The following is a 15,712-nucleotide window of genomic DNA, read 5'->3' on the forward strand; positions in this document are numbered from 1 at the left end:
TCCAGGCAGTTCCTTCTCTCCTCTCTGTGATACCAGCTGTGGCCCAGCGGGTCATTCAGAAGCATCAACAGACTTCTGGTTGGTTGCGCTCACAGCAGTGCCCAAGGAGGAGACGGGCCTGGTGGCTTGGACCCTGGCCGGTGTGGTCCCATTGTGGCTATGCTGTCCTTTAAAGTCCCTGCCGGGAAAACAAAACAAACAAACAAACAAAAAAAAAATAAAGTCCCTGCCTGGGCAGCCTGGGTGGCTCAGCAGTTTAGCGCTGCCTTCGGCCCAGGGCGTGATCCTGGAGACCCGGGATCGAGTCCCGCGTTGGGCTCCTTGCATGGAGCCTGCTTCTCCCTCTGCCCCGCCCCCCCCCCCCCCCCCCGTGTCATAAATAAATAGATAAAGTCTTAAAAAAGAAAACAAATGTCCCTGCCCGAGTAACTGTGAGTGTGGAGATGACCCTCTGTACACTTCCTCTCCCTCCCTCGAGTCCTGTGGCTCTCACACGTTCTCCTTCTACTGGGGCTTTTGGGGGTGTTTGGATGCCATGTGGCTCTCTTCCTCTCAGCTTGATTCAGGCACTGTTTGCCTGAAGTTACATGGACCTCCCCTTGGCAGAGGTTGGGTCCCCATCCTGACCTCCCTACCTCCAGATGGTTGTGGCTCTAGGTTGCCCCCGTTCCACTGATCGGCTGCACATCACAAGTTTCCACGACCCCTCCTCAGGGGTTCATTCATTTTTTAGAGCGACTCACAGAACTTAGGGCACGTTTGCATACGATTTACCAGTTTATTATAAAAGAATATGACAGAGAATGCAGACAAACACCCAGAGGGTGAGGTGTGTGGGAAGAGGTGCCTTTTTCCCAGCAGGTCCTCGTGTTCACCAACCTGGAAGCTCTGAACCCTGTGCTTTGGGGATTTTTATGGAGGCTTCCTTGTGTCGGCAGGATCGATCATGTACTCTGTTCCTAGCCCCTCTCCCCTTCTGGCACAAGAGATGGACTGAAAAAACCAACCTTCTCATCATGGCTTGGTTCTTCTGGTGACCAGTTCCCATCTGGGAGCCCACTCAGAGTCACCTCTGAGGACAAAAGGCACCCTTGTCACCCAAGAGATTCCAAAGGGTTAAGGAACTCATGTCAAGATTAGTATTAGACCAATATTAGAACAAAGGAGCCACCTAGTACCCTTATCACTAGGGATATTGCAAGGGATTTACGAGCTCTGTGCTGGAGACTGGCAGTGGGGTGGGGGCAGAGACCAGTACATGTATTTTCCATTATTTCATACCACCTAATTGATTAACTTTTGAAAATGCTATTTGTTTTCTTATTTGTCTGGGGGCTTTAGGGGATCATCATGCCGCAAGTGATGACTGGGATTGCAGCAAATGTGATCAATGTGGGCATGAATGCCCTCCTGCTCTATGCCCTGGACCTCGGAGTGGTGTAAGTTGTGACCCACAGGCACTGAGTGTCTGCTGCGTGCTGGCTCCAGTCCCGGAGGCTGGGAGACTGGGGAGTGGAGCAGCCTGAGAGGGATTCCTGGGAGATGCTCAGTATGATGGGGTGGGGGTGGGGAGGGATGGTGCTGGTGCTCTGGAGCACCTGGAAGGGCAGCCCGCCCAGGCTGTGGGAAGGGAGGCCTGTGGGGCTCAGTTGGAGGAGATGAAGGAGAATGAGCTGACACCTGCATGTCGGCGTGGAGTTAGCCCGAGGAGCCTGTGAAGACTGAGATGGGTGACGGGAGCAGAGGCAGGAGGGGGCAGAGGACTGTAGGGATTCTCTTGCTTATCTCTGAGTCGTAAGAAATCGAGCCGTTTCCATCTTTATGATGCTCGAGGATATGAGGATCCCACATAGAAAGCAGTGTCAGTTTGGACCTCCTGCTGGAGGTGCCATGCTCTCAGACCATGCCTCACTTGAACCTTCTGATGTGCCAGCCCAGAGCCACCTCCCTCCCACGTGGCAGGTATGGTCACACCAGCGCTTGTTGACCAAGCCTGGTTTAGTGGGTCATGATTGACACTTTAAAAAATGAAGTATATTATGAATAAGATAAAATGAAATAGAATAGAAAATATGAGAAGGTATGGGTTTTTTTATGAGGCTTTTGGTTGTGTGTGTGCATGAATGTGTGCACACATAGTGTACCAGGTGGCGATAGAAAATTTATTTCTTACTATCAGTTGCAGTAGGAAATATATATAAAAGCCATTAAGTGAATGACAGTGGAGAGGTGGAATATAAGATAATGAAAAAAAGGTTTGTGACGTCTTCCTTATGCCAGAAAACTGAAAGAGGCTTTGGCCGTGGGGGAGGTAAGAATCAGCAGGTTTACGGGCTGGTGACATCAACCCATGTAAACACCTGAGTGGGGGTCTGAGTTTCCTCTGCAGGTGCACCTTGCAGACCCTCTCTTAGAAGTTCCTTGAACTAAATAAATAAATAAAAATCTTAAAAAAGTTTCTTGAACAGATCTACAAAGGACAGTTTGGGGGTAGTTGGGTAAGAGGAGAACCCATAATGGATTAATAAGGATAAAATTTGAGGATTGGTCAGAAGAATGAAATGAACAAGTAGAAAGCAAGCAGAGTTCCGGGCTCTCTGTGCCAGGATGGAGGATCGTTTTATTTGTGGTGTAAAATGTCATCTGTTGAAGATGCTCTTAAGGTTACCTTGTAATAATAGCAAACAAATTTATTATAATCCTGGGAAATAAAACAACTATGAACCTTAGGCCAGTATTTTGAACATGGTAGCTGTGTTTTGATACTCTGTTTAATCATGTGTATGAATTTATCTGATGGGTTATTTCAGGCTGTGAGCAGAGAAATGGTGACAAATGTTTATGTTCTTTTGTCTCTTTGGTTGATGAATAGTCACATTGGGCTCTTCCACAAAATTCAGTGTTGGTGGAAAGAAAGCAAGTCTGCCATAAGTGGGTACTGCATTTAAATCATTAAAAAATACCCCACAGGTTCTAGGCTTTTCTGAAGATTGTGATTCTTTAATGGAACCAAAGCTTGTCAGGGGTAGCCTGTTTCTTTGTACTTGGATGGAATACACTCACAGGGAATGCTCACGTTCTCTCCTTCAGAGGATCTGCCTGGGCAAACACCACTTCCCAGTTCCTCCTGTCTGCTCTTCTTTTCCTGTACGTCTGGTGGAGAAAACTCCATGTTGACACCTGGGGAGGTACGAGGACTTTCATTTCTTACATTATGTTATTTGTTATTCAGAAGGATATAATTCTGGGTTTGGGAATTTTTTTTCCCCAAGAGAGTTTTGTTTTTTAGATCTTTTGGAAAATTTGAAAATTATAGAAAATATTTAAATCAGTGAAAATATAAAAGTGATAGGTCACTATGAGATTTTTTTTTAATTATTTATTTATTTATTTATTTATTTATTTACGATAGTCATACAGAGAGAGAGAGAGAGAGAGAGAGGCAGAGACACAGGCAGAGGGAGAAGCAGGCTCCATGCACCGGAGCCCGACGTGGGATTCGATCCCGGGTCTCCAGGACCGCGCCCTGGGCCAAATGCAGGCGCCAAACCGCTGCGCCACCCAGGGATCCCCAGATTTTTAAAAAATTTTATGTCCATGAAGGCAGCTTTTGGTCATACAGAACTGTTGGCAGCTGTTGGGTTATAAGAATTGATACTTAATTAAAATTGCAGGTAGAAAATCCTAATTGTTCTTTGCAATACAAGTGAAGTTAGATCAATGTCTTAACTCAGGTGAACAGATTGAACTCTCTTAAACAATCAGTACCACTTACAGGTTAGCTAAATTCCTTTAAATAGTTTAACATGCATTTGTAAATTTAGTAAAATAGATTTTTTCTAATCTTTAAAATTGTGTAAAATATCATGTAAAATTTGCTGTCTTAACCATTTAGTACATCCATGATGTGTAACTGTCACCACCATCTATTTCAAAACCATTTTTATCGCCCCCCCCAAAAGAAACTTTGTACCAATTAAGCAAAAACTCCTCTCATTTTCCCTCGCTTAAGCCCCCCAGTACCTCCATCTATTTTCTGTAGCCCTAGCGCCTTTCCTGTAGGTTCTTAGGGCGTTTCTACATGTGGGATCACGCTATGTGTGAATAGAGAGGATTTTACTTCTTTCCTATTCTTGATTAATTGATCTGATGGAGCTTCCAGTGCAATGTTGAATAGAAGTAGCAAAAGCGAGTTATCTTTGTCTTGTTTCTGATTTCAGGGTTAGAGTTTTTAGCCTTTAACCATCAATATGATACCTGTGGGATTTTCATAGAAACCCTTCATCAGGTTGAGAAAATTTCCTCTATTCCTATTTTGTCGAGTGTTTTTGTTCCTAAAATGGTGTTGGATTTTTTTTTTCTGCATTAACTGAGATGAGCACTATTTGTTTTTCCCCTCTTCGTTTTATTAATATGATGCATTACATTGATTGGTGTTAATCATTGCTTGCATTCCTGGAATAAATCCCATTTGGTCACAGTGTTACCATCCTTTTAATATGCAGCTGGGTGTGTTTTGTCAGTATTTTGTTGAGGATTTTTTTTTAAGATTTAATTTATTTATTCATGAGAGAGGCAAAGAGAGGCAAAGACACAGGCAGAGGAAGAAGCAGGCTCCCTGTAGGGAGCCCGATGTGGGACTCGATCCCAGGACCCTGGGATCACGCCCTGAACCGAAGGCAGATGCTTAACCACTGAGCCACCTAGGCATCCCTGTTATTTTTTATTTTAGTTATGAATCTTTGCTCTTTTTCTCTTGGTCAGTTTAGCTAAAGTGTTGTCAGTTTTGTTGATCTGTTTTTTTTCCCCCAAAGAATCAGTTTTTGCTTTCTTCTCTTATTTTTCTTTTATTTCATTTATGTTTGCTTTAATTTTCAGTATTCATATCGTTCTAGCTTTAGGTTTCATTTGCTCTTTTTCTTTTTCGAAATCCAGTGTGTAAAATTAGTTTTATCGATTTGAGAGCTTTTCTCTTTTTTTAATCTATAAATTTCCCTTGGAGTTCTCCTTTTCTGCTCCTCATGTGACATGTTGTGTATTTGTTTTCTTTTGTTTCAGAGTATTTTCTGATTTCCCTGTGTTTTATTTAAGAACATGTTTAATTTTTACATGCATGTGAGTTTTTCAGATTTCCTTCTATTATTGGTTTCTTTCCTTCTTCTCTTGTGGTTGGGGAAGATACTTTGTATCATCTCAGTCTTTTTAAATTAATTTAAACTTTTTTGTGCTGAAGTATGGTCTGTCCTGGACAATACCCCATGTGCATTCGAGAATATTGCTGATATAGAGTGGAGTAGATGTCTGGTAGGGCTTGGTGTATAGTATTGTTTTAAGCCCTCTATATTTCCTTAATGATCATCTGTCCATATGTTCCATTCATTACTGAAAATAGTGTACTGGTGTCTCCAGCTATTTTGTGGAACTAATTCTCCAGTTCTATCAATGTTTGCTTCATATTTTGGGGGGCTCTGTTGTTTGGTACATACCTGTTTAAAATTATGTCTTCTTTATAAACTATTTGATCAATATATGTTATTTTTTTGTTCTTTGTAACAGATTTTGGCTTAAAATTTTTTTTGTTTGTTTCACATTAGTATAGCCACCCCAACTCTCTTTTGGTTACTATTTGTTTTGTTTGTTTGTTTTTTGGTGCATTCCATCAGCATCTGCCTTTTGATTGGAGAATTTAATCCACTTACATTTAAAGTAGTTACTGATGAGGGCAGACTTTCTTTACCATTTTACTATTTGATTTCTGTATGTTTTATACTTTTTTTTGTGTTTTATTCCCCCCTCCACTGCCTTCTTTTTTGTTTAGTTGATTTTTTTTTTGTAGTGAACTGTTTTGATTCCACTCCCATTTCCTTTGTATAGATAATTTAGATTCGTTCTTCATAGTTACTGTGGGGATTATATTGAACATCTTAAATTTATAACAACTGGGGCAGTCCGGGTGGCTCAGCGGTTTAGCACCTGCCTTCAGCCCAGGGTCTGATCCTGGAGACCTGGGATCGAGTCCCACGTCGGGCTCCCTGCATGGAGCCTGCTTCTCCCTCTGCCTGTGTCTCTGCCTCTCTCTCTCTCTCTGTGACTATCATAAATAAATAAAAATTAAAAAAATATATTTAAAAAAATTATAACAATTCTGTTTGAATAGATACCAAATTAACTTCAATAGCATCCAAAAATGGTGCTTCTATACATACCGCTCTCTCCCACATCCCTTTATGTTTTTGTTGTTACTGATCACATCTTTATTCATGTGTGTCTGGTAATGAAGATTTGTAATTCTTCTCTGTGCATTTGTCTTTTGAATTATGGAGGCAATAAAACATGGAGTTACAAACCAAAGATACAATAATACTGTCTTTTATATTTGCCCATATAGTTACCTTTACTGTCTTTATTTGTTTACACAACTTTGAGTTTTCTCTGGCATCCTTTCAACCTGAAGGGCTCCCTTTAACATTTCTTTTAGGGCAGGTCTAGTAGTAACAAAAATCCCTCAGCTTTTGTTTAGCTAGGTATGTTTTAATTTCTCCCTCACTTTAAAAAAGATCTTATTTATTTATTTGGGGGAGAGAGATTGAGAATGTGAGCATGAGCAGGGCGTGGGGGCAGAGGGAGAGGGGAAAGCCAACTCCTCACTGAGCAGGGAGCCCGATGTGGGACTCAATCCCAGGGCCCCGAGATCATAACCTAAGCTAAAGACAGATGCTTCACTGACTGAGCCACCCAGGTGTCCTAAATTTCTCCCTCATTTTTTAAAAATATTATTTATTTATTCAGAGAGAGAGAGAGAGGCAGAGACACAGGCAGAGGGAGAAGCAGGCTCCATGCAGGAAGCCTGATGAAGGACTCGATGCTGGGTCTCCAGGATCACACCCCGGGCTGCAGGTGGCGCTAAACCGCTGCGCCACTGGGGCTGCCCTCTCCCTCATTTTTTAAGGATACTTTCATCAGATACAAAATTCTTGGCTGACAGCTTTTTTCTTTCAGCAATTTATTTGTGTCATTCTACTGCTTGGTATGGCCTCCATGGGTCTGATGAGAAACTGGCTATTAATCTTACTGTAGATTTCTTGTATGTGATGAGTCACTTCTCTCCTGCTGCCTAAAAAATTCTTGGTCTTTTAATTTGGTTATAATATGTCTTGCTGTGGATCTCATTGCTTTGCAGTTTGTTGAGCTTCTTTGATATATTTTCATATCTTTCTGGCAGCCATTAACCTACTTCCTGCCTGTGAATTTGCTATTCTGAACATTTCACAAAATTTAACCATACAATATGTGATCCTTTGCAAGTGGTTTATTTTACTTAGCATATTTTCAAGGTTCATCCGTGCTGTAGTGTATATCGGTACTTCATTTCTTTTTACAACTGAGTAATATTCCATTATATGGATATACCATGTTTAATTTATCCATTCAACAGTTAATGGATATTTGGTTTTCACTTTTCTGCTATTATGAATAATGCTGCTGTCAACATTCACGTACAAGTTTTTGTGTGGATATATCTTTCAGTTCTTTGGGGTAAATAACTAGGAGTAGGATTGATAAGTCATATGGCAATTCTATGATTAGCCATTTGCAGAATTGTCAGACTTTTCCAAACTGGCTACATGATTTTACATTCCCACCACATCTGCACCAACTTAACTTTTTTCTTTTTTCTTTTCTTTTCTTTTTTTTTCTTTTCTTTCTTTTCTTCTTTTCTTTCTTTCTCTCTCTCTCTTTCTTTTCTTTTTCTTCTTTGTTTCATTCATTCATTCATTCATTCATTCATTCATTCTAGGTATCCTGTTAGATAGGAAAAGCTATTCTGTGATTTGACTTTCATTTCCCTGATGGTGGTTGATATTGAGTACCTTGCATTTCAATGGCTTGCTTGGCTTTTGTATTTCCTTCTCTTTACATTTCTTCAGCTCTCTGGCTGTAAGGATGCTTTATATCATGCCATTCCATCAGATGCTTTGCATCTTTATGTAATTCTGTTATCTTGTCCTCCACCTTTCTCACCTGATTAGATTTGTGGTCTTTTGATGTCCTTCCTGATAACTGGAACACAGATTTTAATGGCATCTGATTGGATTCTGTATCTTGTGTTTTTGGTCCTGTGGATACAGCATTGCAGTTACAAATTACTGAATATTTAAAAGTCACGGGGAAGTAGAGAATAACAACACTCATAATTTACAATACCAGATTTAATAGATGTTAACATTTTGTTTCTTCCACTTAAAAAATAAAGATTACAGATAGTGTTTGTGTTAGTTAAGATTTCATTCTGCTATGGATAGCAATTTCTTTAGAAAAATTGGGGTTTATTTTTCTCTCACTTGCAAAAAATTCTGAGGTAGGTGTCTAGGGATGTTATGTCTGTCTATAGTGTCACGATCATGTCCAGGGCCATCACTGCTAGTTGAGCTCACACAGGTTGCCACTTGGAGGGAGGGCTGGAACCCCCCCTGGGCTTCACTCACCATGTATCCTAGCACAGGCCTTCAGTGTCCTTTTCTGAGCACAGAGGTGGATCTGCTGCCTAAGCTATATGCCATAGCATTGTATCCACCCATAAGGGGCATTAAATAGGTTAATAGAGGTCCTGGTTCCAAGCTCTATTTATCTTATTTCTTTGCAGTATATAGTTTCCATTCCCAGGGTCACTCCACAGATCATAATGGCTACAACATTGCTATCAAGTTTGTAGGAAGGAGGAGGGCGAAGAACGGAACATTCTCCCTTTAAATGTGTTAAATTTCCTGAAAGTTGCCCACACCCAATTCTGATTTGTCCTGTTGGCCAGTACCTAGCCACGCAGTCCTTTTAAGCTGAAAGAAATGTACACGTGGCCCCCAAACTTTTTGTAAGTTTATTTCTATGAAAGTAAGGACATGGATTTAGGTAGGTAGGTCGTGGTCTCTGCCACAGCTGGGAGCCATGAAGTGCTCAGGGTATGTAAACAGCTGTGGCTCTTCTCCTGCAATCACCCTGGATACTCTTACCTTGCTAGATTCCATGCGTGCTCCTACCTGACAAAGATGTTCCCCAGAAAAGTTATTTATCATTCTACTAATGGGTGTAATTACTTCTTAGATAAATAAACTGAAATTGTGTCCCATGTGGGAAAATTATTTCAATCTACTGGGTCCCAGTATATTTGTAGAAATGCCACAGACTCGAGATCAGGGTTTGCCCACAATAAACATACTTTATGCACATTTGAAAACAAAACTAACCTGTTAAAAATGATAAAAGAAGTGCGAACTTAGGCCCTTATACCTTAACCCTTTCTTACAATCAACCTCCCTTCATTTTTCTTTTCATTTTTAAAAGCAGGAATGAAATCTTAGAAAACATCTGCCATTCTGCCCAGCCACACATGGTGTTCAGTCATTTCCTCTTGTCAGATCACAGTTCTTAATCATTTCCTATTCTTTAGGTTTCAAAGTTGAACTGTTTTGCCTGTTTTGTAACAGCTTTGTTGAGATATATAATACAGATGCCTGTATGTTAATAGTTACGTATATATTACATGCAGAACTGTATATGATACAGTTTTAGGACATTTCCATCACCCAAAATGATTCCTCATGACCCTGGTTGGTTCCTGACATCATCATGAGCCCCAGGCAACCACTAATCTGCTCTCTCAATCTCTGTAGTGTGGCCTTTTTCGGACCATCATAAGTATTTTATACGTCAATAATCTGGTTATGAGACAAACTAAGGGCCTCTGCAGAGGTGGCTAATTACCAACGATGAATAAATCAGGTGACAAAGGAGATCTCATATATATTATGCAAAGTGATTCTTAGCTCCTTGCTCAATTTATGTCTTTTATTTTTTAAAAGATTTTATTTATTCATGAGAGACAGAGAGAGAGAGAGAGAGAGAGAGAGAGAGAGAGAGAAAGAGGCAGAGACACAGGCAGAGGGAGAAACAGGCTCCATGCAGGAAGCCTGACATGGGACTTGATCTCGGGACTCCAGGATCACACCCTGGGCCAAAGGCAGGCGCCAAACTGCTGAACCACCCAGGGATCCCCTATGTCTTTGTTTTCCTTTTTTTTTTCTTTTTTTATTTATGATAGTCACACACACACACACACACAGAGAGAGAGAGAGAGAGAGAGAGAGAGAGAGAGGCAGAGACACAGGCAGAGGGAGAAGCAGGCTCCATGCATCGGGAGCCCGATGTGGGATTCGATCCCGGGTCCCCAGGATCGCGCCCCGGGCCAAAAGCAGGCGCCAAACCGCTGCGCCACCCAGGGATCCCCTGTCTTTGTTTTTATCTCCTCCCCACCCCTCAATTTTAATGATGTAGGAAAAGGGCCATATCTAAATAGTTTTTTATAAACACAAATGCATATTTGGGACCCTAGAACTGTGGATCTAGTTCCTTATACCTGGTTGGTAGATCTTTAATGTTGGGGGGGGCAGGATAAGATTTTGGTGTAGATTGACTTACCTGCTGTGAAATTAATAACTATTTAATATTATTTAAATAATCACATTTCTCTAAATATTCATTCAATAACTAAGACCCCAAAACTTAGAATTAACAATTTAGATTTCCCAATCATTTAAACACTTACTGTAAATTTATCACTTTTACACGTTTAATTAAAATCTTAGGTCTAATACATCAATTCCATAAATGCCTTTAACCACCTTAAAAGCAGTTTTAAGATTATGTACAAAATGTTTGGGTTGCCTGGGTGGCTCAGTTGGTTAAGCATCTGCCTTCAGCTCAGGTCATGATCTCCAGGTTCCGGGATCGAGCCCCACATCTGGTTCCCTGCTCAGCAAGGAGTCTGCTTCTCCTTCTCCCTCTGCCCACCCCACCCCCAACACTCATGGTTGTGCACTCTTTCTCTGTACCAAATAAATAAATAAATAGAATCTTTAAAAAAAAAAAGGTTTAATTACAAAACTCCTTCAGTTTTCTCACACCAAACTCATTCACAGAAGTCTTAATATAAAAAAATGTCAATTTTTTTTTAATCTCTTTTTTCTTACTTTTATTCCTCCTCAAGGGATTATCTTAGCCTGCTTGTCTAGCGGGCAAGGTTACCTTCTCTGACTGTGTTTAAGGATAGTGGTGGCAGGCAGTGGTTCAGGGTGCCGACTTGGATGTGCCTTTCCAGATGGTGTCCTGCATCTGTTACCTAGTGTGAGAGGCCCTCCCCTCTCTGCGGGTAGACTTTTTCCATTACAGTAGGTATTTCCAAAGTACTGTTTGTGACCACGGAGATGAGTTTTTTTCCTACCCCCCAAAATACTTGTCCTAAGCGTTTTTTTCCTCTTCATAACATTTACTTAGCTTAAAAGACTAGATTTTTTTATGTTTATTCCTGGGCCATACCTCTACCCATTTTGTTAATTCTAGGACTCATATTTTTTTGCATTTTAATACTCTAAAGTTGGAATTTCTGTTTGATTTGATGTGCTAAAATACCATGTTATATTTTAATTGGTAGATTCGTTATGGCACATATCTTAAATGTGTTGAAAACCACACTTAAAGGGGACCCCTGGGTTGCTCAGCAGTTTAGCACCTGTCTTCGGCCCAGGGTGTGATCCTGGAGTCCCGGGATCGAATCCCGCATCAGGCTCCCTGCAACCAGCCTGCTTCTCCCTCTGACTGTGTCTCTGCCTCTCTCTTGCTCTGTGTCTCTCATGAATAAATAAATACAATCTTAAAAAAAAAGAAAACCACACTTAATTTCACGAAGCTTTGTCTGATTTATGCCTGCTATCTCAGATTGTGGTTTTGACTGGCCTGTTTATGATTTTGTCTGTGAGCTTATTCCCCAAGGAGGTTGTTTCCCCTGTGAGTCCCATATATGCCCTGTCCATTTTGTGAAGGTTCTGTGTCTGCTCAGATCAAATAAAGTACACCTGCTCCAGTCCCCGTGTCTCAGCTCAGGTTTCCTGAGCATGACTGCACATCAGGTTCAAGCCCTCTTTCACACATGGTGACCCTTTCTGCTCATGGCTTGTTCATACCCATGGCTCCAGGTTGGCAGGCAGGTTTTCTGGTTTTTTGATGGGGGACAGAGGAGGGGACAGTGCTTTCATGGCTCCTAATGCTCCCTGCTCATTGGGGCTTATGCCTTGATCCCCTGTCACTTCTTACCAGCCCCAGCCATCGTGTAATTCATGTGGAACATTCTGCATTGGTTCTTGATGGCTTCACTTCCAAATTTGGGAATATGGGGTGGGGTCTCCGACCCTCTCTCTTCCCTTGTGGCCAGTAAGGTAAGGTTCTTTGTTCTTATGTTACAGAAACTCCTGTGTTTTTCAGTGCCTTCCTCCCCTGCCCCTTCTCTCCCTTTTGTGTCCTAGACCTCAGATCCAAAGCATTGAATTTCTCTTGCTCAAATTCATGGCACGCTGGTACCATTTCTTGCAGGCAGGCCCTCTCTCCTGTTTTTGACTGTTTCTCTCTCCATTTTACAATTCCCACTCTCCTCCCTTGAGGCACCCTCTCTGTGTTTAGTGTATGTCTTTTGCTTTGCATCTTCAAGAAATGCAAAGTGGTTTTATTTTTTGGCTGTGTGGATGTTTATATTTACCTAATAGTATGATAGTTTAAATTTCTTTTTTTCACCATAAACTTTTTTCACTTGGCCTGGAGATTGGCAGACCACCCTACAAAGCAAATCCAGCCACAGCTTGTTTTTGTAACTAGAATTTGATTGGAACACAGCCACACCTAATCATTTGCACATGCCCATGGCTGTTCTTGTGCTGCTACAGCAGAGTTGAGCAGTGGCGACAGAGACCATTTGGCCCATGACGTTGAAAATATTTACTATTTGGTCCTTTATGAAAAATGTTACTGACCTCGCTGACTTAGCACAATATTTTATTGTTTTGATTTAAATTGTAGTGAAGTATATATAACATAAAGTTTGCTGTCTTAACCATTTTTAAGTGTATAGTTAAGTAGTGTGAAGCACATTCACATTGTAGGGCAACCATCACCACCACTCATCTCCAGAACTTTTTCATCTCACAAAACTGGAACTCTGTTCCCATGAAGGAGTAACTCCTGCTCCCCCTCTTTCTGTCCTCTGTTGACCACTGTTTCATCATTCCACCTTCAGTCTCCGAGTTTGAGTCCCTTTGATACCTCATGTAAGTGGAATCTTACAGTATTCCTCCTTTTGTGTCTTAGCATAGTGTCCTCAGGGTTCATCCATGTTGTAGCATGTGTCAGACTCTCTTTCCCTTTTAAGGCTCAGTAATACCCCATTGTGTGTGTGTGTGTGTGTGTGTGTGTGTGTGTTTGTATGTTTGTATTTCACATTCTGCTTATTCACTCATCTGTCGATGAACATTTGGGTTGCTTCCACCATTTGGCTCTTGTGAATAATGCTGCTATGAACATAGGTGTGCAGATAGCTCCTAGAGGTCATGCTTTCAGTTCTTTTTATGTATCTTCAGAGGTGATACTTTGGATAATATGATACTTTTATTTTTAATTTTTTTGAGGAACCATATCACTTTACTTTCCATAGTGGTTGCACTGTTTTAGATTCCCACCAATAGTACACAATGGTTACAACATTATCTACATCCTTACCAAGACATACCATTTTCTGTTTCTTTTTTAAAGAAGCCATTTTAATGATGACATCTCACACATCCTTGTGAGGTATCATTTATTGTGATTTTGATTTGCATTTTCCTAATGATTAAGGATGTTAAGCATTCTTTCTTGTGCTTGTGGCTATTTGTATATCTTATTTAATTTTTTTAAAGATTTATTTATTTATTCATGAGAGAGATAGACTGAGAGAGAGGCAGAGACTTAGGCAGAGGGAGAAGTAGAATCCTCATAGGGAGCCCGATGTGGGACTCAATCCTGGGACCATGCCCTGAGCCGAAGGCAGATGCTCAACCACTGAGCCACCCAGGCATCGCCAGATTCTGTTCTGTTGATGGTGTTTTTTAATGCACAGAAGTTTTAAATTTTGAGAGTTGAAAAGATCTATTTTTACAATCATTGCATGTGAGCAGTATATTTTCACATGGATCTAGTTTCCTAGTGATGATCTCCTTGATGCCCCCATTAGCCTACAGCCACAACCTGCCTTAGTGAATATCCTACATGTGTTCTTATGGAGCTCTATGAAAGTGTCTCTGCCATTTATACCCAGTCATGAAATGTGTGGGTGGGAGGGCATATACATACTTCAGTTTCACGAAGTATTGCCAGCCCTGTTTCCACCATCTCAAACTGTGGTCTTGTTTGACATCTTTAAAAAGTATATTATTTTTATGGGCAACTGTGATTGCTCCCAGTCCCTGGCTATTTGGAGGAAGCAGGCATGTTATATAGAATTGTTGGTATCAGAGACTGTTGAAAAGTAAAAGCTGTTTTCTCTCTTCCCTGTTCTCTAGGTTGGACTAGGGACTGTTTCCAAGAATGGAGCTCCTACATCCAGCTGGCTATTCCCAGTATGTTCATGGTGTGCATCGAGTGGTGGACCTTTGAGATTGGAACCTTCCTTGCAGGTTTGTCAGCAGTTCAGTAGAAATCAAGAACAGCCTGGCTACTCTTGTTTCCAGAGCTTTTTAAGAGATGTAGGCCTTACTTCTTCCTTTCCCTTATGTCAAGTGCTCAGGGAAGTTTCCAACTAGGGAAGCTAAGGTGTAAATCCTTGCCCGACCATAAGCATATTCCAGTTGAGTGAGGCTTTATACATTCAGAAAGGGAGGCCACATCTAAAAGGTTTGCCAGGGTCATGGAGAGGGAGAACAGAAACCCAATTATGGGTCTCGTGACTTCTCAGACCTTCTATTTCCACTGACTTTTTCTAGGCATTGTGCAAGTTTTTAAGCCATTTTCAAACATAATGGTTTGTTGGCTCTGTTTTTGATGTGATCTTTATTTCTATCAGAGCTGTATTAATTTTGGTCATAGGTATTTACCCTACTCATCTATTTTTTAAAGATTTTATTTATTTATTTATGAGAGACAGAGATTGAGAGAGAGGCAGAGACATAGGCAGAGGAAGAAGCAGGCTCCCCACGGGGAGCCCAATGCAGGACTCAATTCCAAGACCCCAGGATCACAACCTGAGCCGAAGGCAGACACTCATCCACTGAGCTACCCAGATGCCCCTCACCTTAGCCATCTTATTGCCAGTAAAGTTATAGAGGAAATAATAGAGACAGAGGATGATAAATAATTGATGTTAAAGTTCCTGGGGGACATTTGGATACTCCAGTAGTCCCACCATGTCTATACAGAGTCCCACTGCTTTCCATCCTTTTCTTCCCACATTGGGATCCTACGTCTCCCCAAGGAATGACCTGCAACTTTAGGAGCCTTGTTGTTTTCTACTTTAAACCTGATGTTTTGTTCCTTGGTAGAACAGGAGCTTGCAGATTGAACTCGTTTCAGGTCTTAGCTGCTCTAGTTCTTGGAAGCTTCCTAGGAGTGGACCTCTGGGGCTCTCCTCAGCACAGATAGTGAATTCTGCCTTTGGTTTTGCTTCCTTCTGGGAGCAGTCCTGGCTTCTTTTAAAATTCTTTTTTAAAAAGATTTACTTATTTGAGAGAGTGAGAAAGATTGTGCGTGTATGCATGAGTTGGGGAGAAGGGGAGAGAATTTTCAGAGACTCTCTGCTGAGTGCGGAGCCTGTGAGTGAGGCTCAATGTCATGACCCATGAGATCATAATCTGAGCTGAAA

The 15,712-nt window shown here is 41.3% G+C and overlaps 1 protein-coding gene across 1 annotated transcript in view; it reads left to right on the top strand.

Annotated features, from left to right (window-relative positions):
* Positions 1 to 15,712, top strand: part of LOC129496895 (multidrug and toxin extrusion protein 2-like) — a 59,113-nt gene that overhangs the window by 13,137 nt on the left and 30,264 nt on the right. Inside the window, exons 7-9 of the mRNA XM_055305253.1 lie at positions 1,342 to 1,439; positions 3,091 to 3,188; positions 14,418 to 14,531. Coding sequence (XP_055161228.1) covers positions 1,342 to 1,439; positions 3,091 to 3,188; positions 14,418 to 14,531 — 310 coding nt within the window. The remainder of the gene's footprint in view (positions 1 to 1,341; positions 1,440 to 3,090; positions 3,189 to 14,417; positions 14,532 to 15,712) is intronic.

The sequence above is a fragment of the Nyctereutes procyonoides genome, unplaced genomic scaffold (genome assembly GCF_905146905.1).
Source record: "Nyctereutes procyonoides isolate TBG_1078 unplaced genomic scaffold, NYPRO_anot_genome, whole genome shotgun sequence".
Classification (NCBI taxonomy): Eukaryota; Metazoa; Chordata; class Mammalia; order Carnivora; family Canidae; genus Nyctereutes; species Nyctereutes procyonoides.